This window comes from Oncorhynchus nerka, linkage group LG9b, assembly GCF_034236695.1.
Source record: "Oncorhynchus nerka isolate Pitt River linkage group LG9b, Oner_Uvic_2.0, whole genome shotgun sequence".
Taxonomy (NCBI): Eukaryota; Metazoa; Chordata; class Actinopteri; order Salmoniformes; family Salmonidae; genus Oncorhynchus; species Oncorhynchus nerka.
Genome location: NC_088424.1, coordinates 17,869,766 through 17,894,351, shown reverse-complemented (window position 1 = coordinate 17,894,351; position 24,586 = coordinate 17,869,766). Strand labels below are relative to the sequence as shown.

The window sequence follows — 24,586 nt, the reverse complement described above, 5'->3', positions numbered from 1 at the left end:
TCTTGAATTGTTTTATTTATATTTGCTCGCTTGCCTTACCTGTTAACATTTGATAAAATGTATATGGCCTAAGTGTTTGTTGCACTATATATCAGAGTAAACTCAATAGGCTTCACATACAAGATACCATGGTATTGTAAGGACTGGATGTGAGCTGCCTAAATCTGTGAAATGTGGCTCACATTTCAGTATCACATGTTTTGTATTCTGACTATGACCAATTGAAGTACCTGATGTGTAGGCTATTTCCTCCTGTGTCTGACCCAATGAGTTGGTAAAATCCCAGGATGTTTGTAGGTAGGCTTATGTATTTAGTAAAGTGTTGTGAATGGTTAGTAAACCATGCTCATAATTTGGCCTTTGGTCTTTAAATGTTAGAGTTGAACAAAAGTATTTATGGATTTGCATTCTGTGTGTGAAGTCTGGACCAAAAAGGTACATAATGGCGCAGCGAGTGGCACAGCTGTCTAAGGCACTGCATCTCAGTGCAAGAGGTGTACCTGCAGTCCCTGGTTCGAATCCAGGCTGCATCACACCCTTGCTTGCCTAGTTAAATTAAGGTTACATATGGTGAGGTTGTAATATCAGCTTTATGGTTACCACAGCCACAAATCTAAATTGGATGGCCTATATCTTTTTGGTCTTAATATATGGTTAGGCATACAGTTAGCAGTGTGGTTAGGGTTAAGATGAGGGTTAGGTTTAAAATGAGATTTCAAGAAGAGATTTTTGAAATAGGTGTGGTTTAGCCATAATTATGACTTTGTGGCTGTGGTAACTAGTGACGACCCCCCCATTTTCTAAAGTGACATTTTACGTTTCATGGAGGCTTATTAAGAAGAGAAATGCGTGAAATTGGATTTGAAACTCTGTTTCATAGAAATTCTCTGAAAGCTATAGTAAGCTGTGTCATGAGAGGAGGCGATGCTCATCACATATATACAACTGAGTCCTTTGTGACATGGTGGGAAGCCAATTACCTGGACCTGAATGTACTGAAGACCAATGAGCTAGTGGTAGATTTGAGGAAAAATAAAGATGTTTTTAATCCCGTTTTTATTAATGGTGAAGAGATTGGTACTGGAGACTCTTACAAGTACTTGGGTGTAATAGTATATGTACTTGGGTGTAAAACAAACTGAACTGGAAGGAGGACTCCCACACTGTCTACAAAAAATACCAATTCAGACAATACTTTTTAAGGAAGCTTAGCGAGATCTTTTAATGTCTGTGACAAAATGCTTTGTATGTTCTACAGCAGTGGCATGGCGAGTGTAGTGAGCTATGCCATTGTGTGCTTGAAAGGAGGACTTAAAAAAAGCTTGACAAAATTACCAAGAAAGCAAGTGCTACGTATGGCTGCAGCCGGGAATCGATGCAGGACCTCTTCATAAAAATGCTGCATGCAAAAACACACATGGTCTTTGGCAATGACACACACCTAATCCACAGCACTTTAATGCAACACAAGAGCAGCTTTAGTAGCAGGTCCATCCTGCCTAGAAGTTCCACAGAGAGGTTTAGACAGTCATTTTTACCCACATCCATTAAGCTTTTTAACAAATGTAATTGATGAACTGTTTTAGGATGTCTTCCTGTTGTTTTTTTCTTGTTTCTCCCTCTAAAGTACGATAGGAAAACAGCACTTGAATCAGACTATTTTACGGATTCTAAGTTGCAGGTCCCTTCATGTGTCTTCATCTTCAATTATTGATGAAGCATGCTGTGATAAAACAATTTCTCAAATTGGGATTAATAATATTCTGCTCTTTAGTTGAAAGAAGGCAAACTGCTACTGTTCCTTTTATTTTCTCTGGAGTAATATTGTATTTCCTCGGATTTGATTTGTTCTATGGCAGTGTCGGGAAGTTGCACAACTTTCATTGTGTCTTTGTAATAACAGTTTTTTTTTCAGGATGATGCTTTTCTTCTCCCACTGAATAGCCTATATGTAGGTCATTTCTACTACAGGTCCCTAAATGCTGATTCCTGTTACATTGCAGTTTAAGGAAATATATATAAGGCCAATAGAATTAGGCTAGGCCATAGGAAGCATATAGGAAGCCACCTGTGACACTTGCATGATCATTGGAGCTGTGTTGTGTCATCATGGACATTGGACATCTATTAGGCCAGTCAAAGCACATGTCTGAGGTCAGGACCTTCTGAAATGAGAATAGGCAGTTTTTGTTGTCTTGATTGGGTTGACCAATCCTTGTCCTGAAGGGCTTTGGAACCTGCAAATTCTTGTTGTTTCTTGTCCTGGATGAATCCTTTATCTTGGCGGTTTTAGCTAGGAAGATGGCTGGAGGTAGCCTGATGGAATCATCCTGATCACTGCGTTCACCATTCTGTTGATGTGAAATAGAATGGTGAACGTAGCAATCAGGATTGTTCCACCAGGCTAGGTTGAATGTGTAGTCTGCCCCTGCTCTCTATTGATGGTGCTCCTTGATGAGATTCCGCAGTGTTTAAAGATGTAGCCTAATGTTTTGAAACCTTTCTCCCATCCCTTGCAGGTGTCATGAATAAAGAGATCATGTCGCGTGTGGTGAAGAAGAGGCAGGCGGACCCTAAAGTGGTTCAGTACGTGTGGGCCGCCATTGAGGTCATACGCAACCAGAAACAAATTGCCAACATGGACAGGATCTCAAAGTAAGTGCTGCAGTCATACTAGTTCTGTTCCAATACGTATGGAAAATGGAGACATCACAAACGCCAAAAGAGTAGGGCCTAAGCATTTGTGGAGACACCTTGCCGTTTTGGAGCCAGAACGACAAGGTGTCTCTAGTTGTTTACAATTGTGATACACCTTCCATGCATAGCCTATTCACTTTGAATACGTATTGAGTTTGGTGGATGATGGATGGTCTTACCCACCCCGCTCTCAGGATCATACTTGATCAATAGCTGAAATTATGATGGTTTCATGGTTCAATACTTGACATGGAATTTATTTAGCTTATTGACATTTAGACTACAGGGCTTGACATTCAGATACATTTGCCAGTGGCACACCGATCACAGGAACGCAAGCTATGCATGCAGAATTTTAATCATGGGTGATTTCATGTTTCATTTGCAGTCTGGGCAAACACCTTATAGCCTATAGCCAACCATACAATCTGATATTTAAACCGATTATTTGGAAAACAAAATTAAAACCATCCCCTCAATGATGACATAGCCTTAACATATGAAACCGTTTAAAATATAATATTCCCCACCAGAAATAAGCCCAATAACATATTGGTGAAAAGTAATATATTTAGGGCCAGTACATGGTCCATATTGCAGGCAGGTGTGGTATTTTAGCAATTAGCATTATCACCTGTAGCCTGATGCAGATTAGCAACCCCATGCTTCAGCAGTGTAGCCATGATACTGCATTGTTTACCCCAATGGGCTAATCATTAGCTACAGTGCATTCGGAAAGTATTCAGACCCCTTCACTTTTTGTTACGTTACAGCCTTATTTTAAAATGGATTAATAAAACATTTTCCTCATCAATCAACACACAATACCCCATAAAGACAAAACGAAAACAGGTTTTTAGAAATGTTTGCAAATGTATTATAAAAAACAGATACTTTATTTACATAAGTATTCAGACCCTTTGCTATGAGACTTGAAATTGAGCTCAGGTGCATGCTGTTTTCATTTATCATCCTTGAGATGTTTCTACAGTCCACCTGTGGTAGATTCAATTGATGATTTGGAAAGGCACACACCTGTCTATTTAAGGTCCCACAGTTGACAGTGCATGTCTGAGCAAAAACCAAGCAAGGAGGTGAAAGAATTGTCCATAGAGTTCAGAGAAAGGATTGTGTCGAGGCACAGATCTAGGGAAGGGTACCAAACAAATTCCGCAGCATTGAGGGTTCCCAAGAACACGTGGTCTCCATCATTCTTAAATGGAATAAGTTTGGAACCACCAAGACTCTTCCTAGAGCTGGCCGCCTGACAAAACTGAGAAATCGGGGAAGAAGGGCCTTGGTCAGGGAAATGACCAAGAACCCGATGGTCACTCTGAAAGAGCTGTAGAGTTCCTCTGTGGAGATGGGAGAACCTTTCCAGAAGGACAACCATCTCCGTAGCACTCCCCCAATCAGGCTTTTATGGTAGAGTGGCCAGACGGAAGTCACACCTCAGTAAAAGGCACATGACAGCTCACTTGGAGTTTGCCAAAAGTTACCTAAAGGACTCTCAGACCTTGATAAACAAGCTTCTCTGGTCTGATGAAACCAAGATTGAACTTTTTGTCTTGAATGCCAAGGAAACCTGGCACCATCCCTACGGTGAAGCATGGTTGTGGCAGCATCATGCTGTGGGAATGTTTTTCAGCGGCAGGGACTGGGACACTAGTCAGGATCGAGGCAAAGATGAACGGAGCAAAATACAGAGAGATCCTTGATGACAACTCATGACCTCAGACTGGGGTGAAGATTCACCTTCCAACGAGACAACAACCCTAAGCACACAGCCAAGGCAACGCAGCTGTGGCTTCGGGACACGTCTCTGAATGTCCTTGAGTGGCCCAGCCACAGCCCGGACTGGAACCTGATCGAACATCTGAAAATAGCTGTGCAGTAACGCTCCCCATCCAACCTGACAGAGCTTGAGAGGATCTGCAGAGAAGAATGGGAGAATCTCCCCAAATATAGATGTGCCAAGCTTGTAGCGACATGGCCAAGAAGACTTTGTAAATTCTTATGTAAATGTGATATTTCAGTTTAAAAAATATATAAATTTCTAAACATTTTAAAAAAAAAACATGTTTTTGCTTTGTCATTATAAAGTATTGTGTGTAGATTGATGAGGAAAATGAACAATTGAATCCATTTTAGAATAAGGCTCTAATGTAACAAAGTGGGAAAAGTCTGAATACTTTCCGAATGCACTGTGGATCAGACTCTAAATATGATCTTGTTGCTAGTTTAATGTCCTAAAAAAGTCCCACTGCCACTAGCCTAATAAAATCATGTGATTTTTACAGTGTTTATAAATACAGTGCAATTGTGTGAATTTGACAGTGAATATAAGCCTATCGTTTATGCACTCAAATGGCCGTGACACGTGACATGGCCGAAGTTCAACTCTGTGGGTCTGACTCGAGTATCCAGGCTGTACTGAGGTGGGAGTCACATGAGACGGAGGGGGAAGGCTTTGGCATTCTTGCCACCGCTTGGGAACCGAATGCTGGTTGATAACAAGTGTGAAGTGTCAGACGTTGGGAAGATTGTGATTAATTACAAATAGACATGTTCTGTTTTGGAATTTGAAAATGTAATGTCCTTAGCGGGCCATATGAAAGCTAGATATACTGGCCCGGTGAGCTTGGCAGATGTTGCCAGGCCATCGGGCAGCTCTGAATTTTGAACCCTGAGACCATAAATTAATTCAACCAACCTATATTGTAGAATCGGACGTTGATGAATATATAATTAGATTTAGACCCTAACACGGAACCCAAACTGTCTGTGTGCGTGCACCATTGTGCATAAATGTATTTTGTCCCCCCACACTAAAAGCGATCACGACACGCAGGTTAAAATATCAAAACAAACTCTGAACCAATTATATTAATTTGGAGACAGGTCGAAAATCGTTAAACATTTATGGCAATTTAGCTAGCTAGCTTGAACTTGCTAGCTAATCTGTCCTATTTAGCTAGCTTGCTGTTGCTAGCTAATTTGACCTGGGATATAAACATTGAGTTATTTTACCTGAAATGCACAAGGTCCTCTACTCCGCCAATAAATCCATACATAAAATGGTCAACCGAATCGTTTCTAGTCAGCTCTCCTCCTTCCAGGCTTTTTCTTCTTTTGACTTTATATTGCGACTGGCAACTTTCATAAATTAGGTGCATTACCGCCACCGACCTATTTTGTCTTTCAGTCACCCACGTGGGTATAACCAATGAGGAGATGGCACGTGGGTACCTGCTTCTATAAACCAATGAGGAGATGGGAGAGGCAGGACTTGCAGTGTGATCTGCGTCAGAAATAGAACTGACTTCTATTTTAGCCCTTGGCAACGCAGGCGCTCGTTGGCGCGTGCAAGCAGTGTGGGTAATTGAATAACATGTATGTCTAAATTTATTTTGCAACGCGAGCCGGTGTAGTCAGCCTGTAAGAGTTAGGTGCTATCAAAGTTTATTAGGCATAATCGTTATGTGATATTCTTACAGTCTAGTCTAAATTCATTCCCGGCGAAATCCATGGCTGATCAGTCATTTTTTTTCATGTTAATGGGAATAGGAATATGGCTAAATGAAATCCTCAGGCAGAGAGCCCTGGGAGTTGGCCACTGTCATAATGAATGCCACAGAGTGGCTGTTGTCATGGAGATAAAGCAATGAAATTCAATGGCAGGCACTGTTGAATTGTCTTAATGTCTTTAAAACTAGACATTTTGTATTTGAATGTATGAGGTGGTGACAGTGGGAGTCCATGAAAATACAGTTTAATATGAGAACAAAGGCATACGCGAATGAGAGTGAGGAAATTGTGTTATTATCTCTTTACATTAGTACCTAGATGTGAAAAGGTTCCATCTCTGTGCAGAACACAAATGATTGTCTGACCAAAATGCACAGTCATTGGTGGTAGTATATGTCTAACTATTCTATGTGATTTGAGCATGTACTGGGCTTCACTGTGATGATGCGTTTCTAATGCAGGTAGCAATATTCTTCTGGGGGATAGGCCAGGCCCTACTTCAAGATTTTAAATTGGCAACGCAATGCCTTCCTTGGCAATGCAGTGGGCACTCTTGTCTAGAGCTGCTTCTGTTCTGTTCTCGCTCATTTCCCTTGTGAATTGCATATTTGGCTGGAGGTGTATGCATTTCCCCTTGGTTGAGTTGAGTTGTTAGAGAACACAGGCAGGCCGAGACAGTGATGTTGGTGTGCTGTGTCTGTGCAGGTACCTGAGCCGTGTGTTTGGCATGCACCCAAAGGAGACAGCCAGGCAGCTGAGTCTGGCAGTGAAGGATGGCCTGGTCGTAGAGACTCTCACTGTGGGCTGTAAGGGCTCCAAGGCTGGCATCGAACAGGAGGGCTACTGGCTGCCTGGAGACGAGCAGGTAAGAGAGGGATTTTACCCTGTAGTGATAATACTAACCCCGTATGACAGGGGTGTATTTCCTGATCAACACCTCTATGGTTCAGAGGAAACCTTCATTAAATGTTTACATCTTTTTTATTTGTATGGAGTGTCTTGTGTGTGTATATCTGCTATGGTAGACAACTAACATGCAAACCTCACTGGCCACGTTGCAAAATAAATGTACAAATACATGTTATTCAGTCATTTCATCCCCACCACTCATGTGAACGAGTGTCTGCGTAGCTAAGAGCTAAAATAGAACTTGGTTATATTTTAGACACTCCACAAGTCCTATTCTTATTGGATATCAGAAAGATACAAGCCCACGTGGATGCTTGAAAGACAAATGAGGAGAGATTAATTAAAGATAATTAACTAAAAACAAACTCGTTTTCCCTTTTTATCTGTGGATTAATCGTCTGAGTAGAGAAACATACGAATTTGTATTCTACAAAAATCCAGCAACAATGAATACATACATTTCAGGTAAAACCCCATGCTCATCTCCCAGGACAAATTAGCTAGCAATAGCAAGCTAGCTTAATGTCCATGAATGTTTTATGTGTTTCGACATGCCCCCAAATTGATATCGTTGGTTCACAGTTGGCTTTGATATTTTAACCTGCGTGTCTTGATCGCGTCTTGTGTGGATGGCGCGTGGCCAGTGTAGTCAGCATGTTAGTTATATATCAGTCATTCAGAGGTTCTATGAACTATAGCACTGAATTCAGCATTGACTATAATGACCTGGTGATTCAAGTCATGCTGATCTTTTTCAAATGTTTACTGTATGTGAAGCTGACTTGTTAGTCATAGGTATGGCCATGCACACATTCCTTTTGTACTGTAGCTCTGCTATACACCAAACAAACTGAACCCACACAGTTCAGTCAACACTAGCACTGCTCTTAGGCTGTGTTTATACAGGCTGCCCAATTCTTGTATTTCTTTCCCCACCAATTGATCTTTTGACCAATCACGTCAGATCTTTTCACATCAGGTCAAAATACCAATTAGTGAAAAAAATATCAGAGTTTGGCAGCGTTAACACAAGCAGCCCAAGAGAGCTCAATTGACCGTAGCAGCAGGACTTTAAACATTGCTTTCTGGGTCACTTGCAATCACACAGGAGCCCAATGCCGACGGAAGCAAGGTAAGGGTGCATCGTTGGTTTTTTAAAATTTTGGTTTGATTTGTTCTGCTTTTATCTCTCTAATTTATTTTACTAACATCATCCCGCGAACAAATCACTTCGGCCACTTGCAGCGCAATCTTGGATTTTATGGAATCTTTTTACAGAGCAGCATACTCTATAATAGAATATGAAGATAATAGACTCATGGAATTAGTTTAACTGTTTTAAAAATACGATTTCTCTTTTCATTTGTAATGGTTAGACCATTTTATGTCACACTCAGTAGTTTTAACACCAGAGAAGATGCTGATATTCCATGTGAAAATCTTCCAGAAAGCCCATTGTAGCGCTGTCTCTCGGTGGCCCAATTTCTTGTGGAATGGATCAAAGTGACTTCCTTTAAATATTTGCTCGCTACTTATCTACACATGTAACGTTGCTTTAAAAATAGCTACATGAAAAAATCGAATTCATTGCCAGGGTTAAATAAAGTGAAAGCTGTATATTCTCCATGGCTTTGTTTGACACATACAGTACTTCAAATACATCTACAGATAAATACATCTCTGAAAAATAGTTTCGGAATTATAGTAGTACATTTCAAAGCAATGTCTTTTGAGTGACATAACAAGCAATGCCAACATAGTCGCAGGTTTGTAGCAAGCATATATGATGAGTACGTGAGTAGTAGATGTAGTTTTGCAGTAGTAGTAGTAGGAACTCCTCAGGGAGGGATGTGTAGCTACGTTCCTCTGTGTGTTACTGTTATGATCTCTGTGTTTCCGGCATGCGTTTGGTTTGATGAACAGGGGGGTGTGGTGGTGTGTGATGTCATCTAGTTGTCTATACTATGCCTGCGTCCCAAATGGCACCCACATAACACGTATGGAATTATGTAGTAACCAAAAAAGTGTTAAACAAATCAAAATATATTTGACATACTTCAAAGTAGCCACCCTTTGCCTTGATGACAGCATTTCACACTCTTGGCATTCTCTCAAACAGCTTCACCTGGAATGTTTTTCCAACAGAGTTCCCACATATGCTGAGCACTTGTTGGCTGCTTTTCCTTCACTCTCTGGTCCAACTCATCCCAACCCATCTCAATTGGGTTGAGGTCGGGTGATTGTGGAGGCCAGGTCATCTGATGCAACACTCCATCACTCTCCTTCTAGGTCAAATAGCCCTTACACAGCCTGGAGGTATGTTGGGTCATTGTCCTGTTGAAAAACAAACCATATTTACATTTTTACATTTAAGTCATTTAGCAGACGCTCTTATCCAGAGCGACTTACAAATTGGTGCGTTCACCTTAAGACATCCAGTGGAACAGCCACTTTACAATAGTGCATCTAAATCTTTTAAGGGAGGGGGGGGGTGAGAAGGATTACTTTATCCTATCCTAGGTATTCCTGAAAGAGGTGGGGTTTCAGGTGTCTCCGGAAGGTGGTGATTGACTCCGCTGTCCTGGCGTCGTGAGGGAGTTTGTTCCACCATTGGGGGGCCAGAGCAGCGAACAGTTTTGACTGGGCTGCGCGGGAACTATCTGGGAAAACCAGATGGGATGGCGTATCGCTGCAGAATGCTGTGGAAGCCATGCTGGTTAAGTGTGCCTTGAATTCTAAATAAATCAACGACAGTGACAAAGCACCATCACACCACCTCCTCCATGCTTCACGATGGGAACCACACATGCAGAGATAATCCGTTCACCTACTCTGTGTCTCACAAAGACACGGCGGTTGGAACCAAAAATCTCAAATTTGGACTCATAAGACCAAAGGACATATTTCCACCAGTCTAATGTCCATTGCTTGTGTTTCTATGCACAAGCAAGTCTCTTCTTCTTATTGGTGTCCTTTAGTAGGGGTTTATTTTCAGCAATTCAAACATGAAGGCCTGATTCATGAAGTCTTCTCTGAACAGTTGATGTTGAGATGTGTCTGTTACTTGAACTCTGTAAAGCATTTATTTGGGCTGCAATTTCTGAGGCTCGTAACTCTAATGAACTTATCCTCTGCAGCAGAGGTAACTCTGGGTCTGCCTTTCCTGTGGCGGTCCTCATGAGAGCCAGTTTCATCATAGCGCCTGATGGTTTTTGTGACTGCACTTGAAGAAACTGAACGTTCTTGACATTTTCCAGATTTATTGACCTTCATATCTTACAGTAATGATGGACTGTCATTTCTCTTTGCTTATTTGAGCTGTTCTTGCCATAATATGGACTTGGTCTTTTACCAAATAGGGCTATCTTCTGTACCCCCACCCCTACCTTGTCACAGCACAACTGATAGGCTCAAACGCGTTTAAGAAAGAAAGAAATTCCACAAATGAACTTCTAACAAGACACACCTGTTAATTGAAATGCATTCCAGGTGAGTGCCTCATGAAGCTGGTTGAGAGAATTCCAAGAGTGGGCAAAGCTGTCATCAAAGCAAAGGGTGGCTACTTTGAAGAATCTAAAATATATTTAGATTTGTTTAACACTTTTTTGGTTACTACATGATTCCATATGTGTTATTTCATAGTTTTGATGTCGAGAAAATAGTAATAATGAAAAGTCCTTGAGTAGGTGTGTCCAAACTTTTGACTTGTACTGTATGTTACCTCTCCCTTATATTATAGTAGATGGTCAACAGCCTTTTGTTTTCTTACATGGGGATGTTGGATGTCTTTCACTTGATCTCTGAAATAACCATCACCACACTGGAAAATCATGCCATTGTGATGGTGATATTTAACACTCCAGGTGAGGTAGAAAGCTTCATCGGACACAGACAGTTCTTCCCCAGAGGCCTCACCCTTTTTTGAAGTCACAACGACCGTTTCATTCAGAATACAATAGGGCAGGGACACAGAGTGGACAGTGAAGTACCTTTCTACACTTGACTGTACAGTATGACTGGGCCAGGCGCAGAGAGGGAGATCTGTTGAAACAGAGCTGAACACTACCAACAGACTAGGTCTCGCCTGGAAAGAAATGTCTAAAATAGCCCTGGGCCCAGTTTCCCAATAGCAATGTTACTTAGGCTTACGAGTATTTTAACGATGCATCTTTTCTACAATGGCCGAAGATGTAACATGCGTTTCCCAAAACCACGCAGAGAGAATTGAGTGCGTCTTTGGAGAATGTGTCGATAGCAATAGGATCGAAAGAAAGCGAGCGCTGCTTTCGGATCAGCTTTCTCCATTAAAATCTTTGCTTTACATTATAATTTTTTCACAATACTGATGACTGATCAGCTCCTAGAGAGCTGGGCTATTACCACCTACGGCTGCAAATATTGAGGCAGCTTATTCTAATGTTTACCAAATAAAAATGCACTAAATGACTCATTTTAGGCTAAACATCATGAAATATATATAGACAAATTAGACAGTAGCCTACAAGTAGCAAAATAGAACTCAAATGATTGAACATGAAATGTATTTCAATATGATTGAAATAGGCCTATTGCTTACTGTTTATATTTTAACGCAGTCATCTCGGTTTTCATTTGAAGCATATTTTTATACGTCGCTTGTTTGTATCAATTGCAAAGACATTGGCAACTTTGTTGTGAACTTTATTCGGAAGTTCACTGAGAGACGGAGAACCACGGAGATCTTCTTGGTATAAAGGAAGGGCAAAAAAAGCCAGGATTGGTCAGGTGTTAGATTACGAGCGTTTTGAAGTGCACCGGTAATAATAATGGTTTTGGGAAACAGATCTGAGATTTAACGATGCTCCTACGATGGTTCTAACAATGAACTTAGCCTTTGAAGTTGCTTTTGGGAAACCAGGCCCAGGACAGGAAGAGATGGAGGAACTTGTGGAGGGCTCTCATAGCCCACTAGGCTGGGAGTGGCACTGTTTACCGACTGTCGGTCTGTCCTCTTTCTTTTATCCTTTTGACTTTTTATGGCTGTGTGTTAGTTCGTGCTCCTCCTCTCTGCTCACCTGTGATGGAGTGCTCTCCAGCTCACTAGGTTTAAACAGAGCATGTGCAACTGAGCAGAGCCTAGATGGCGTTGGATTCTGCACTGATGGGGTGTAGTAGGTTAGTTTGTCCTGTGGCTTCCTTAATCTGAAGGAAAGGGTTTTCTGGCTTCCTACATCTGAAAGAAATGGTTTTGTGAGGCGGTGTAGACTAGTTTTTGACATGTTGCAATATAACACAGTCCTTGTTGACTTCCACTCCAGACTGTGTGGAGGAGGAGTGTGACTACCATGGTTGTTGGTTTGAATTCCAGGCAGGCAGGTAGTTTCTAGCTCTGTGCCCCTTAGTGAAACCTGAAATACTATAGAAGATCATTAGGTTAAATCATAGAGGTTTGAGCAGCAGGTTCAGGTTGGCAGGAATTTGCCCCACCCTTCCCTAGCTTCCATCAGCCTTTCATGCATGCACAACCACACCTGGATTTTATATAAACTTTGCCTGCATCCCAAATGGCAGCCTATGCCCTTCATAGTGCACTACTTTTGACCAGGGCATTATATAGGGAATAGGGTGCCATTTGGGACATACACTTCCTCTAGCCTTCTAGTAAGCCAATGTTTCAGCGATGGTCACACATTAGTCTTAGGCCTTCCTTCCAATGAGGTTTATCCAAAGATTGTGCTTTGAATCATTGGCTTGCACAGGTGTTATGGTACACAATCCACTGTGTACACACACACACACACAGTTTATTTGTTAGTTAATTAATCAATGATGGGGGTGTTTAATTGCAGACGGAGAAGGAGCCGCCAGAGGAGGTCAGTCAGAATTTACTAACTAAATAAACATTCAATAACTGTTGTGATGTTTGTATAGGCTACCTGTAAAAACTTGTGAATTCATGTTTTATTTAACTTGTATTTATTCAGGAAGTCCCATTGAGGTCAGAAGACCACTTTTCAAAGGAGACATGGATATATAACATACATTTTTTGTAGATAATAGAACTGAAAAGTTCCAGTGATGTGCCTTTGTCAAGCCCCAGCACAGGTGTGTGTTGTGGAGCAGCTGGTGTGGTGGGGCCAAGAGTGGCCCCCTGGCTGGGGGTGTAGTCTAGCCGTCAGGTCGGTGCGGAGGGGGGGGCACCGACCATTGTGCTCCGTCTGTTTCAGGAATGGGAGGCGGAGAGCCACGACTGGTACTGCTTCGAGTGCCACCTGCCCGGAGACGTGCTTGTGTGCGACAACTGCTTCCGTGTCTATCACCTAAAATGCCTGTCTGATGAGTACAAGCCCCGGGACAGTGGATCCCACTGGCAGTGTGTGGTGTGCAGGGTAGGTACTCCTATAGGCGGCAGGTAGCCTAGCGGTTAGAGCGTTGGGCCAGTAACCTAAAGGCTGCTGGTTCGAATTATGGTTGCAAAGGGTCGGAAACTTAACGGTACATTTTCTGAATTTTCCTGGAAATTCATCAATTCATCAAAAAAGTTAGCTTATAACAGTGAACCTTTTTTTGTGGGATACAAATAAAGCAATTCTAGGTCTTGTGGCATATTTTGGTTAAACTATCCCAAATTCAATGGAATTGCAACCGTCTGCATGCACCACTCTTCCGTCAACATGTGCAGCTGATTCTCAAGATCTTGCACACTGATGAGATGCTATTGAGCCCACACTACCTCACTGTCTGAGCCAAGGACTACATGCTTTCTGGTAAGTTTTGATTAAAATACTGGGTGGGGTGAATGCATTTTATATGACATGCATGCCTTTTTGTTAACTGGTAAATAGTAGCCTACAGCAAAGTGTGTTTAAATCATCTATAACTTTCTGCAAGTTAGTTTTTGCTACCATGTGGGTTTTAGCTTACTTGAGCCTGCTAAGGGAGGAGTGTTAATTCACCTGTTTCCATACATGTTTCATTTATCTTACAAAAGAGTTGTTTAATCCAACTGCTTAACTATTTATCTGTACATGGAATTGTATTGTTTTTTTTACTCATTTATTTCTAATCTTTACAGGAAAATGCCACAGGCACTATCTGATGTGTGGAGACATTTCACTGCAGCTAATGTAGAAGGAAAAGCTGTGTACACTTGAAAATACTGTGCCAAATCATATGTGAAGAAAGCAACAAAGATGCAGAATCATCTGGCCAAGTGCATAAAGTTCCCTCAGCGCTCACAACAACCAACCTCTGACAAGAGTCCCTCTACTTCTATTTGAGGTTAAAATGCTGAACCAGACACCTTATCGATAACAACAGCTCATGGTCCTCCTGGAATCAGAAGTTTTCTTTTGACTCAATGGAGGAACGTAGTCAGAGAAATGCTGATGAATGTCTTGCTCGAGCTGTGTATGCAACTGGTTCACCTCTGATACTCACAGGCAATGTGTATTGGAAGAGATTTCTGAATGTTCTTCGCCCAGCATACACCCCTCCAACCAGACATGCTTTATCTACTAATTTGCTGGATGCAGAGTTCAAGTGAAGGTCAAGGAAATCATAAAGAAAGTAGACTGTATTGCAATCATCTCTGATGGGTGGTCGAAAGTTCGTGGGAAAGAATAATTAACTACATCATCTCCACCCCTCAACCAGTATTCTACAAGAGCACAGCAGACACAAGGGACAACAGACACACCCGTCTCTACAATGCAGATGAGCTGAAGGCAGTCATCAATGACCTTGGACCACAGAAGGTATTTGCACTGGTGACCGACAATGCTGCGAACATGAAGGCTGCTTGGTCTAAAGATGAGGAGTCCTACCCTCACAGCACAACCATTGGCTGTGCTGCTAATGCATTGACTCTGCTCCTCAAGGACATCATGGCACTGAAAACAATGGATACACTCTACAAGAGAGCCAAGGAAATGGTTAGGTACGTGAAGGGTCATCAAATTATAGCAGCAATCTACCTCACCAAGCAAAGTGATAAGAATAAGAGCACCACCACATTGAAGCTGCCCAGCAACACCCATTGGGGTGGTGTTGTCATCATGTTTGACAGTCTCCTGGAGGGGAAGGAGCCTCTCCAAGAAATGGCCATTTCACAGTCTGCCGATATGAACAGCCCCATCAAGAGGATCCTCCTAAATTATGTATTTTGGAAGAGAGTGGTAAGCAGCTTGACACTCCTGAAACCAATAGCCATTGAGGGAGATAATGCCATCCTGTCTGATGTTCAGACTCTTCCTGCAGATGTAAGAGAAGCAATCTGTACTGCCCTGCCCACTTCACTGTTGCGCCAAGCAGAGGAAACTGCAGTTCTGAAATACATCAAAATGCGTGAAGACTTCTGCCTGAAGCCCATACACGCCGCAGCGTACATGTTGGACCCCAAGCATGCTGGCAAGACCATCCTGTCTGTCCAGAGATCAACAAGGCCTATGGTGTCATCACAACCGTGTCTCAGCATCCTTGGCCTGGATGAGGGCAAGGTTCTTGGGAGTCTGTACACTTCCAAGCAAGGGCTTTGGGATGGAGATGCAATATGGAAGTCGTGCCAACATATCTCATCAGCCACCTGGTGGAAGGGACTTTGTGGACCTGAGGCTCTTTCCCCTGTTGCCTCCATCATCCTCCAAATCCCACCAACATCAGCCGCCTCAGAGCGCAACTGGTCCTTGTTTGGGAACACACACACCAAAGCACGCAACAGGCTGACCAATAAAAGGGTTGAAAAGTTGGTGGCCATCCGGGCAAATTCCCTGGCTTTTTGAGCCTGACAACGAGCCATCCTCAACAAGGTTGGAAAGTGACAGTGAAGATGAGGCCTCAGAGTCTGATGTTCAAGACGTGGACATTGAGGAGGTCCAGGGAGAAGACGTGGAAGCCTGAGAGGAAGACAACTAATACTTTAGATTCTCGACTATCCTTTTACAGATGTATGTTGAAAACGGTTTGGGAGATGCGATGGATCATTGGGGATCATTCAATATTCCCTTTTGTTTTTTGGTGAAATCATCCCATGTGAAGAGTCAACTCATTTAATTAAAGTTCAAATTATTTTTATTTTTTTCTATTGGAAGGATTGAATCATTTGCAATTATGTCTACTTATAAGGTGAAAGGTTTGTTTGTCTCCATATGCTATGGTAAATATATCCAATGCAAAAAACATCTACATTTAAATGGTATTAATATTAATTTGCATTTATTTCCATTAATTCAAATATATTCCTGTTAATTCCCACGGAAAGTTTCCACCTGAATATTCCCCAAAATGTGTAACCCTAGTTCGAATACTTGAGCTGACAAGGGGAAAAATCTGTGCCCTTGAGCAAAGCACTTAACCCTAGTTTGCTCAAGTGGTGCCGTTCTACTATGGCTGAACCTGTAAAACAACACATTTAACTGAACCTATCCGGTGTATGTGACAAAATAACATATTATATACTCAGTTAGCTCTCATCAGTTCCAATTTACTGCTAGCTACACGTGGTTTGAATAGAGAGCTGGATGGGTTACAGTCATTCTCTTTCTCTCTCTCTAGGGTAGTAAAAAGAAGAACCTGAACAAGCAGGAGATGTGCAGATACCTGCGTTTTATCATTCAGCGCATGAAAGAGAGGGTGAGTGTTGCAGTTAGTTTTATGTTCAGGGTAGGGATGCAGGACCAGGCTGTGGCACTGATTGCATCCCAAATGGCTCCCTATTTCATATATAGTGCACTAATTTTGACCAGCCCTCCTATAGGGCTCCGAGGGTGCCATTTGGAACGCTACACTGTATTGAATCACACTGCCATGTTTTACTCTACTTTAAATCAAGGCTAGTAAAATGTCCCACCACAATGGCTAGGGTTAATCCCAGCTCCCCTCCTTTTCACCCATAAATCATATTATTTCTCTCCTGGCACTGTAGGCCGTGGACCTGAACAAGAAAGGCAAAGACACTCAACACCCGATGTACAGAAGGCTCATCCATACCACGCTGGACGTCTCCAACATTCAGGAGGTAACTCCCCGCAATACACTGCTGAACACAGGATTTCACTTTTTTTCTGTCCCAAATGGCACCCTATTTCATATGTATAGGGAATAGGGTGCTATTTGGGCTTTAGTCCATGTTGTTTGGTGAGGGTCTGTGTAAGGGCACGTCAGATGTAGCCCCAGTATAAAGCTGTGATTGTGTAGCTGAGGCTTTCAGATTGCCTCTCGTCACAGCGAGGGCGTCAGTGAGGTCTCCTCTGCACCGTGATCACTGGTAGTTCCCGCCAGCCAAGCCCTGCCAGTCAAATTGGCTGGGAAACAGCACAGCGCTCCCCGCCACTGTCTCAGGGTAGTATTCATTACTGTTGCAAAACGTTCAGCTTAGTCCCTCCCTGTTCCAGTCGGTTTTCTTCTGTTTGGTGCTGAATAGGCCTCTGGATAGGCTGGAAAACAGCACAGCGCCTCCCTGGTTTGGGTCTCGGTCTCTGGGTCTGTGGTGCACTGCCCTCCTCTGGTCTCTTATGGTACTGCAACCGCACCACACAACCCCCTCTCTGCTGCCCTACCCAGTGTGAATGAATAGTCCTCTTTGTGTTCTCTCTGTCTCTGTATCGCTGTCTATGTGTTGCAGAACCTAACCGAGGGGAAATACAAGAGCTTCGACGAGTTCAAGGCAGATGCCCAGCTGATCGTGCACAACACCGCCATCTTGTTTGGAGGTGGGGGGGTGTGTGTGTCGTTCACAACCATGCTGTTATTATGGGTTGTGTCCTAAATGGCATCCTATTCCCTTTATACTGCACTACGTTTGACCAAGGACCATAGAGCTCTGGTCTACAGTCGTGCACTATATAGGGAATAAGGTTTCCTGTGGGAAATATCTGTGAAGATCAAGTTTTGCTGTCAGATTTCCTTCCTACTATTATTAATTGCAGCTTAGAAAATAAGACCGTATAGTTGTGGCAGATATGTAATTTGAAGGAAGCACGAAGTCTGAACTGTTATTGATTGTCTACCAAAAATTGAGGAGGATCATGTCTCTCTATGTAGTTACAATGCATTTGTGGTGGCATGTTCAATGGAACAAAATCCTTACAATGTACTTCAATGTTATTTTCCCAACGTTAACGAAACCGTTTTTTGTTGCAGTTCATAGTGACCAGGCTGAAATAGCGCGGTTGCTCTACAGTGACACATGCCATGAGGTAAACAGTTTTTTCCCTCTTTTCTTTTCTGAACTAAATGTGACAGATTTGTATTGTAGTATTCTAGGTGGTTGTGTTGTGAGTGGCAGGGCAGCTGTTCTCTGTGTCTCTTCATCATTCGCTCCACGTCTCGCTCTCTCTCCAGCTGAACGAGTTGATGCTGTGTAAGAACTGCTTCTTCCTGTCCAACGCTCGGCCTGACAACTGGTTCTGCTACCCCTGTGTGAGTATCAAGCGGTCTTGCCTTCAATGCTCCTGGGGCGTTGATTGTTCAAATGATCAAGATATCAACTCAATGTAATATTGGCTGAAATGTTAGGGCTATGTCTGAAACGTTATTGCCCCAATAGAATTGCCATAAGGGGACAAATAAAGTTGAATGAATTGTATGTGTGTATTATCTGGTGTCGTTTGCCCTGTGCTGATCTGGGGTTGTGCTTGTTGTTGCAGACTCCTAATCATGAGGTTGTGTGGGCTAAGATGAAGGGCTTTGGCTACTGGCCGGCCAAGGTCCTGCAGAGAGAGGACAATCAGGTGGACGTCCGCTTCTTTGGCCACCAGCACCAGAGGTAAGCCATCACACTGATACAGAGGCTGCGTCCCAAGTGGCACTGTATTCCCTATGTAGCTCACTACTTTCAACCAAAATGTTCATCAAAAGGAGTGCACTATAATGTGCTAGAACTCATCTCCCACCAGAGGTCAGCCATCACACTCGTGCTGATAGACAGGGCATAGTTATCGTGCCGCTACTTATGCAACAGCCTTATCACTAGGACATGAGAGTCTCTGGATCTGAGGGCCAACTGTATTGACACGCAGAGCGGCGGATATATCATAGTGGATCATTTTAAACTTTCGAACACCCAGAATTTCTTGTCATTTCTAGGCTGACGGCTCAAACGGAATTCTTCTGCTCCTCTGTCTGATACTGTCGTCGCTGAAGTTGTTTTGTGGTGACGAGGGGTGTTGTACCAAACAAAGTCAGAGTATCAAAGCTAGTGACGAATTTCCAAACCTCCACTTTACCCACGTGTGTTCTGGCTCTGGCCCAACTCATCGGTTCTGTACCAATCAGACGGCCCTGAATGTGTTCACATTCGGTGAAGGGTCGGGAGGTACTCAGATCCAGACTCTGCGGAGAAGAAACTAATGTCCGTGGGCATGGCGTAGCGTTTGGCCAGAGCAAGGCATCTTGCTATCCATGCAATATAATTTCCCCTGGCTATGGAGCTTTGAGAGATTCCCTGGCTGCTCTGACGGTTGTCCCTCTTCCTCTCCCTCCCCCTCCTCCTTGTCCCCAGAGCGTGGATCCCTGCAGACAACATCCAGGACATCAAAGTGTCGGTGCAGCAGCTGCAGGTGAAGCGCAGCGCGAGCTGGAAGAAGGCCTGTGATGAGCTAGAGCTGTCCCAATGCTTTCAGAGGGAGGGCCGCTTCTGGAAAACCAAGGCGGTGGAGAGGCTGGAGGAGAGGAGAGGAGACGGAGAAGAGAGGCTGACAGAGAGGCCGGAGGAGGCAGAGTACTCAATCTCCTCCACCAGCAACAACAACGATCAGGTCAAACATGTACGTATGCATGCACTAGCTTCACACACACACTCTCTCACATACATACATAGGTATTTTTTATTTGCATGTTCAAATAAGCTCACTAAAAGCTGCTCAGGTGTGTTTTTAGTAGCTAATTTAATATTACAGGTCCTGTAATAAATTAGGAGGAATTTCAATGATTTGAGAATGTGAGGGTCAACACAAACATCATCTGTATTGTTATGGCTCAGGCTTGAATGGTTGCTGGGGTAACGGAAATGCTTATCCAGAGGTGTCAGACATCTCTGATACTGCGCTACTGTAATCCAATATGTTGTGTTTCTCCCCAGCCGAAAGCAGACAGACAGGCAGAGCGAGACCATCAGCCAGACAGGCAGGAGCCTAAAGCAAAGAAGAGCCGTCGCAGTCAAGCTCCTGAGCCCAAAGAGGAAGCCACTGTAAGTATCCCAACACTACTGTTGTACGGTCACCTTAGCCAGTGTGTTACCATGGTATGTGTCTGTGTGTTTCATTTGAAGTGTTTTAGGGCTTGATTTAATCTGTGTCGCATATAGCGCACTTGACATTTAAAGGTAATTTCCGATTTGAGCTGCCATACGCAGCGTTTACCGTGAGTGCAGTTTCCGCATTGACTTTAAAGTTCAATCGCACTAAACTTCGGCGATATGGATTGAATCAAGTACTTAGTGTTTGTGTGTGAGGGGTGGGGGTTCTGTGTGTGTGTGTGTGTGTGTGTGTGTGTGTGTGTGTGTGTAGGGAGATGTATGCGTGTGTCTGTTTGTTTGCTTGTTTCTCTCTCCATCTCTAACGCCATCTCTGACCTCTCTTCCCCCAGGACCCGGAGCCTGAGATGGAGGCTGTGAGCAGCAGCCAGGAGATCCCCGTGACGACGCCCCACCAGCCAGAGAAGCTGTCTGTCTCCACGCAGACCAAGAAGGCCTCAGCCACCTCGCCACGCAGCCTGCACCGCAGCACCCAGACCACCTCTGACGGAGCCTGCCAGAACATGTGCCACGAGAAGTACACCAAGATCTTCAACGATGTCAAGGACATGATGAAGGCCGACAACCAGAGGGAGACGGAGCGCATGGTTCGAGAGGCCCTGGAGAAGGTGAGGGACTGGGGGATTGAGACTGAGGGGGTTCGAGAGGCCCTGGAGAAGGTGAGGGACTGGGCGATTGAGACTGAGGGGTCTGAGAGGCCCTGGAGAAGGCGAGGGACTGGGGGATTGAGACTGAGGGGTCCGAGAGGCCCTGGAGAAGGTGAGGGAATGGGGGATTGAGACTGAGGGGTCTGGAGAAGGTGAGGGACTGGGGGATTTAGACTGAGGGGGTCCGAGAGGCCCTGGAGAAGGTGAGGGACTGAGGGGTCTGAGAGGCCCTGGAGAAGGTGAGGGACTGGGGGATTGAGACTGAGGGGTCCGAGAGGCCCTGGAGAAGGTGAGGGACTGGGGGATTGAGACTGAGGGGGTCTGGAGAAGGTGATGGACTGGGGGATTTAGACTGAGTAGGACATAGAACAGTAGGACACTGAGAAAAGCTTTTATTGAATTATTCTTAAAGAAAAGGAAACACGCTAACACACAAGTGTACCACAGGTATCAAAGTTGAGGCTCATTTTCTGTGGTGTGTGTCTCCAGCTGCGTTCTGAGATGGAGGACGAGAAGAGGCAGGCGGTGAGCAAGGCAGTGTCGGGGGGCCAGGCTGAGATGGAGAGAAAGTGTAAGACGGTGAAGGAGAAGTGTAAGGAGGAGCTGGTGGAGGAGGTGAAGAAGATGGTGGCCCAGCACAAGCAGCTCATCTCCACCACCAAGAAGAAGCAGTGGGTGAGTGAGAGCCTTCTCTTTCCCTCGTTTTCTCTACCACACACAGCTCAGTCTGTTGAGACCTGAGGGGCTAAATCCCCCAAAATATTTGGACACGCACAGTTCATTCATTGTTTTTTAATGGATTTGTCCCACACCCCACTACCTACAGTGGTAGCTAAGCACATCTTTGACCTTTTGGGATTTTTAACTCCATAACCAAAAGGCCAATACATAATTAGAGCAGTACTAGACATAGTCAATATAATGTATCAATTAAATATGACAGTGACTTAACAGCAAATTAGTTATTTGTTAAAGTGGTATTCACAAATTACATCACAGTAATGTACGAAAAAATTCATGCCTAAAGAGGAGCCATGTCAGTTCTGACTGTGTGTGTGTCCTCCAGTGTTATCAAATCAAATCAAATTTATTTATATAGCCCTTCGTACATCAGCTGATATCTCAAAGTGCTGTACAGAAACCCAGCCTAAAACCCCAAACAGCAAACAATGCAGGTTATAACTGTGAGGAGGAAGCCATGTCAGTTCTGACTGTGTGTGTGTCCTCCAGTGTTATAACTGTGAGGAGGAAGCCATGTCAGTTCTGACTGTGTGTGTCCTCCAGTGTTATAACTGTGAGGAGGAAGCCATGTCAGTTCTGACTGTGTGTGTCCTCCAGTGTTATAACTGTGAGGAGGAAGCCATGTCAGTTCTGACTGTGTGTGTCCTCCAGTGTTATAACTGTGAGGAGGAAGCCATGTCAGTTCTGACTGTGTGTGTCCTCCAGTGTTATAACTGTGAGGAGGAAGCCATGTCAGTTTTGACTGTGTGTTTATCCTCCAGTGTTATAACTGTGAGGAGGAAGCCATGTCAGTTTTGACTGTGTGTTTATCCTCCAGTGTTATAACTGTGAGGAGGAAGCCATGTCAGTTCTGACTGTGTGTTTATCCTCCAGTGTTATAACTGTGAGGAGGAAGCCATGTACCACTGCTGCTGGAACACCTCCTACTGCTCCATCAAGTGTCAACAGGAGCACTGGCACGCCGACCACAAACGCACCTGCCGCAGGAAGAGATGAACAACAACCCCCCCCCACCCCCCATTGGCTCTCCCCTGATGTAACTTACCCAACCACACCCCTACCTGACTTCCTGAACACTTTCTGGACCGAATATATGCGGGAAAAAATAGCTATTTTCATTTTATTTCAGTACTTTATTTAATATACCCAGTGTATCGATTTTAAAAAAATATATATATTATCAAGAGCATGGCTCGAATGATTGTTTTTTAATTTTTTTTTATGAAGTGCTAATTTGACCTATGTTGCAGAATGTTATTTAAGTGTCTAGTAACAGATGAACATTAACTGAAAACATTTTATTACCTGCATTTTTTTCACTTTTCTTACTGTTAATGTTTAACAATGAATATTACAGTCGATCTTATACCGTAAGTACTATTGCAGCGTTGAATAAGCTCTGCTTTCATACAGAAAATATTTTTTTAAATGCTGAAAATCATGAGAAACAAAATGTAATTGTGAAAAAAGGAAATGATCCATAATTTTTTTTGCATGATTTTATCATGAACATATTTTGGTAAATGGCACCTTTTTATTGTTTTTATCCATTTTCAAGTCTCTTAAACGTCGTTGGGAACAGGGTTATGAAGTCGGCTATAAAGATGCTGACAAATCTTCCCTTTGTTATTATGCACATTTTGAATATACTGTCATTTTTATGAATTAAAGAAAAAGTTATACATTTCTTGGGAATATATAGCAATCTTTACTGAGCTGGATCTTAGAGAGGTTCCTTCATAATTTGACCGTTTGCACATTTAATTTCATGACCCAAATGCTTTGTAATATTGCCAAAAATGACATTTGTTAAACCGTATCTTAAGAGAAAGTGCGTGCTGTTTTTTCCCCTCTTGTTTATAGTTGGCACCAGTGCCATGGTTATTGTGATGTTCACTGTAAGTACGGTTTTAGAATGCTCAGTGACTAGTTAGACATTCACTGCTTATGCTGTTGGTGGTCAGTGCCTGTTTTTTCAAAACTATCCTCATATTCTGAGTGAAGAGATGTGCATGTTGATAGTTCCACATTTTTACTACTAGAAAAATAACAAGCTTGCAAAGTATCTCGGTTTCCCCATAGACAATGAATACAGATGGACCAATATAAAATATGCAAATATCAACGGTGATCAGGCTTATCTTTTAGTACTTTTTCTTTTTTCTTACTGGAGTCTGAATGGTGTGCAATGTTATTATCCTTTGCTTAACTTGTCTTGGATCATTTCTTAAAGGGTAATGTAATTGCCAATTTTATTTAGAACAGAAGTACTAACCAAGAGGCTATTTGGGAAGTCAGCCATTATGGAAGTCCATGTGACTGTTTCCTTTGTTATGAAGAGCTGACTGAACAGAGGAAAGGTCATCCCCTGCATTCATTTTGCCTAGTTTTGGACACCCGGTTTTCAATGATGGCAACTCTCTCTTCTTCCGTTAGCTCCGACAAAGTGTATCACTTTTCAGAGCTAACACAATTTTTTGTATTCGTTAGAACACGATGACAAATAATGGCGTAGACTATTTCTTTTCAATCTCTTTCTCTTACCCTAACACCCATAGTCTGTTTTGTTGTTTTTCAATCAGAGAAGCAGTGTAATGTTTTAGAAGTAATGAACAAACTGCCTGATTTGCCACATGTAATCATGTTCTGTTTAATCCTGATACACTTCCTCAGGAGACTGAACAGAATCCTGATGCCCTGCACAAATGCCACAATCTCTCCGTGTCTCATGGTGTTAACAAAATCATATTCTGTTTGTCATGGTTGCACATGTAAATAAACTGGTTCCTTTACACCATGTCATTCTAATGCGATTAAAGGCAACACACACTGA

At 43.1% G+C, this 24,586-nt stretch overlaps 1 protein-coding gene and 1 long non-coding RNA gene across 9 annotated transcripts in view; one reads left to right on the top strand and one right to left on the bottom strand.

Moving 5' to 3' along the window:
* The window catches only part of LOC135565682 (uncharacterized), a 22,829-nt gene extending 16,983 nt beyond the window's left edge, over nt 1-5,846 (bottom strand). Inside the window, exon 1 of the long non-coding RNA XR_010461780.1 lies at nt 5,728-5,846. This is a non-coding gene — a long non-coding RNA (uncharacterized LOC135565682). The remainder of the gene's footprint in view (nt 1-5,727) is intronic.
* Nucleotides 1-24,586, top strand: part of LOC115114360 (zinc finger MYND domain-containing protein 11-like) — a 26,866-nt gene extending 2,280 nt beyond the window's left edge. For 2 of the 8 annotated variants that reach the window (XM_029642534.2, XM_065013383.1), the window contains exons 2-17: nt 2,520-2,655; nt 6,931-7,090; nt 8,243-8,266; nt 12,963-12,986; nt 13,341-13,502; nt 16,666-16,743; nt 17,036-17,128; nt 17,735-17,822; nt 18,253-18,308; nt 18,454-18,531; nt 18,759-18,877; nt 19,613-19,877; nt 20,192-20,299; nt 20,698-20,973; nt 21,502-21,687; nt 22,243-22,566. In XM_029642534.2, coding sequence (XP_029498394.2) covers nt 2,525-2,655; nt 6,931-7,090; nt 8,243-8,266; nt 12,963-12,986; nt 13,341-13,502; nt 16,666-16,743; nt 17,036-17,128; nt 17,735-17,822; nt 18,253-18,308; nt 18,454-18,531; nt 18,759-18,877; nt 19,613-19,877; nt 20,192-20,299; nt 20,698-20,973; nt 21,502-21,687; nt 22,243-22,551 — 2,157 coding nt within the window. In that variant the 5' untranslated portion in view covers nt 2,520-2,524 and the 3' untranslated portion in view covers nt 22,552-22,566. Of the gene's footprint in view, nt 1-2,519; nt 2,656-6,930; nt 7,091-8,242; nt 8,267-12,962; nt 12,987-13,293; nt 13,503-13,923; nt 14,395-16,665; nt 16,744-17,035; nt 17,129-17,734; nt 17,823-18,252; nt 18,309-18,453; nt 18,532-18,758; nt 18,878-19,612; nt 19,878-20,191; nt 20,300-20,697; nt 20,974-21,501; nt 21,688-22,242; nt 22,567-22,626 lie in introns of those variants that run through there. The other 6 variants (XM_029642533.2, XM_065013384.1, XM_065013388.1 and 3 more) reach the window with 6 other exon arrangements.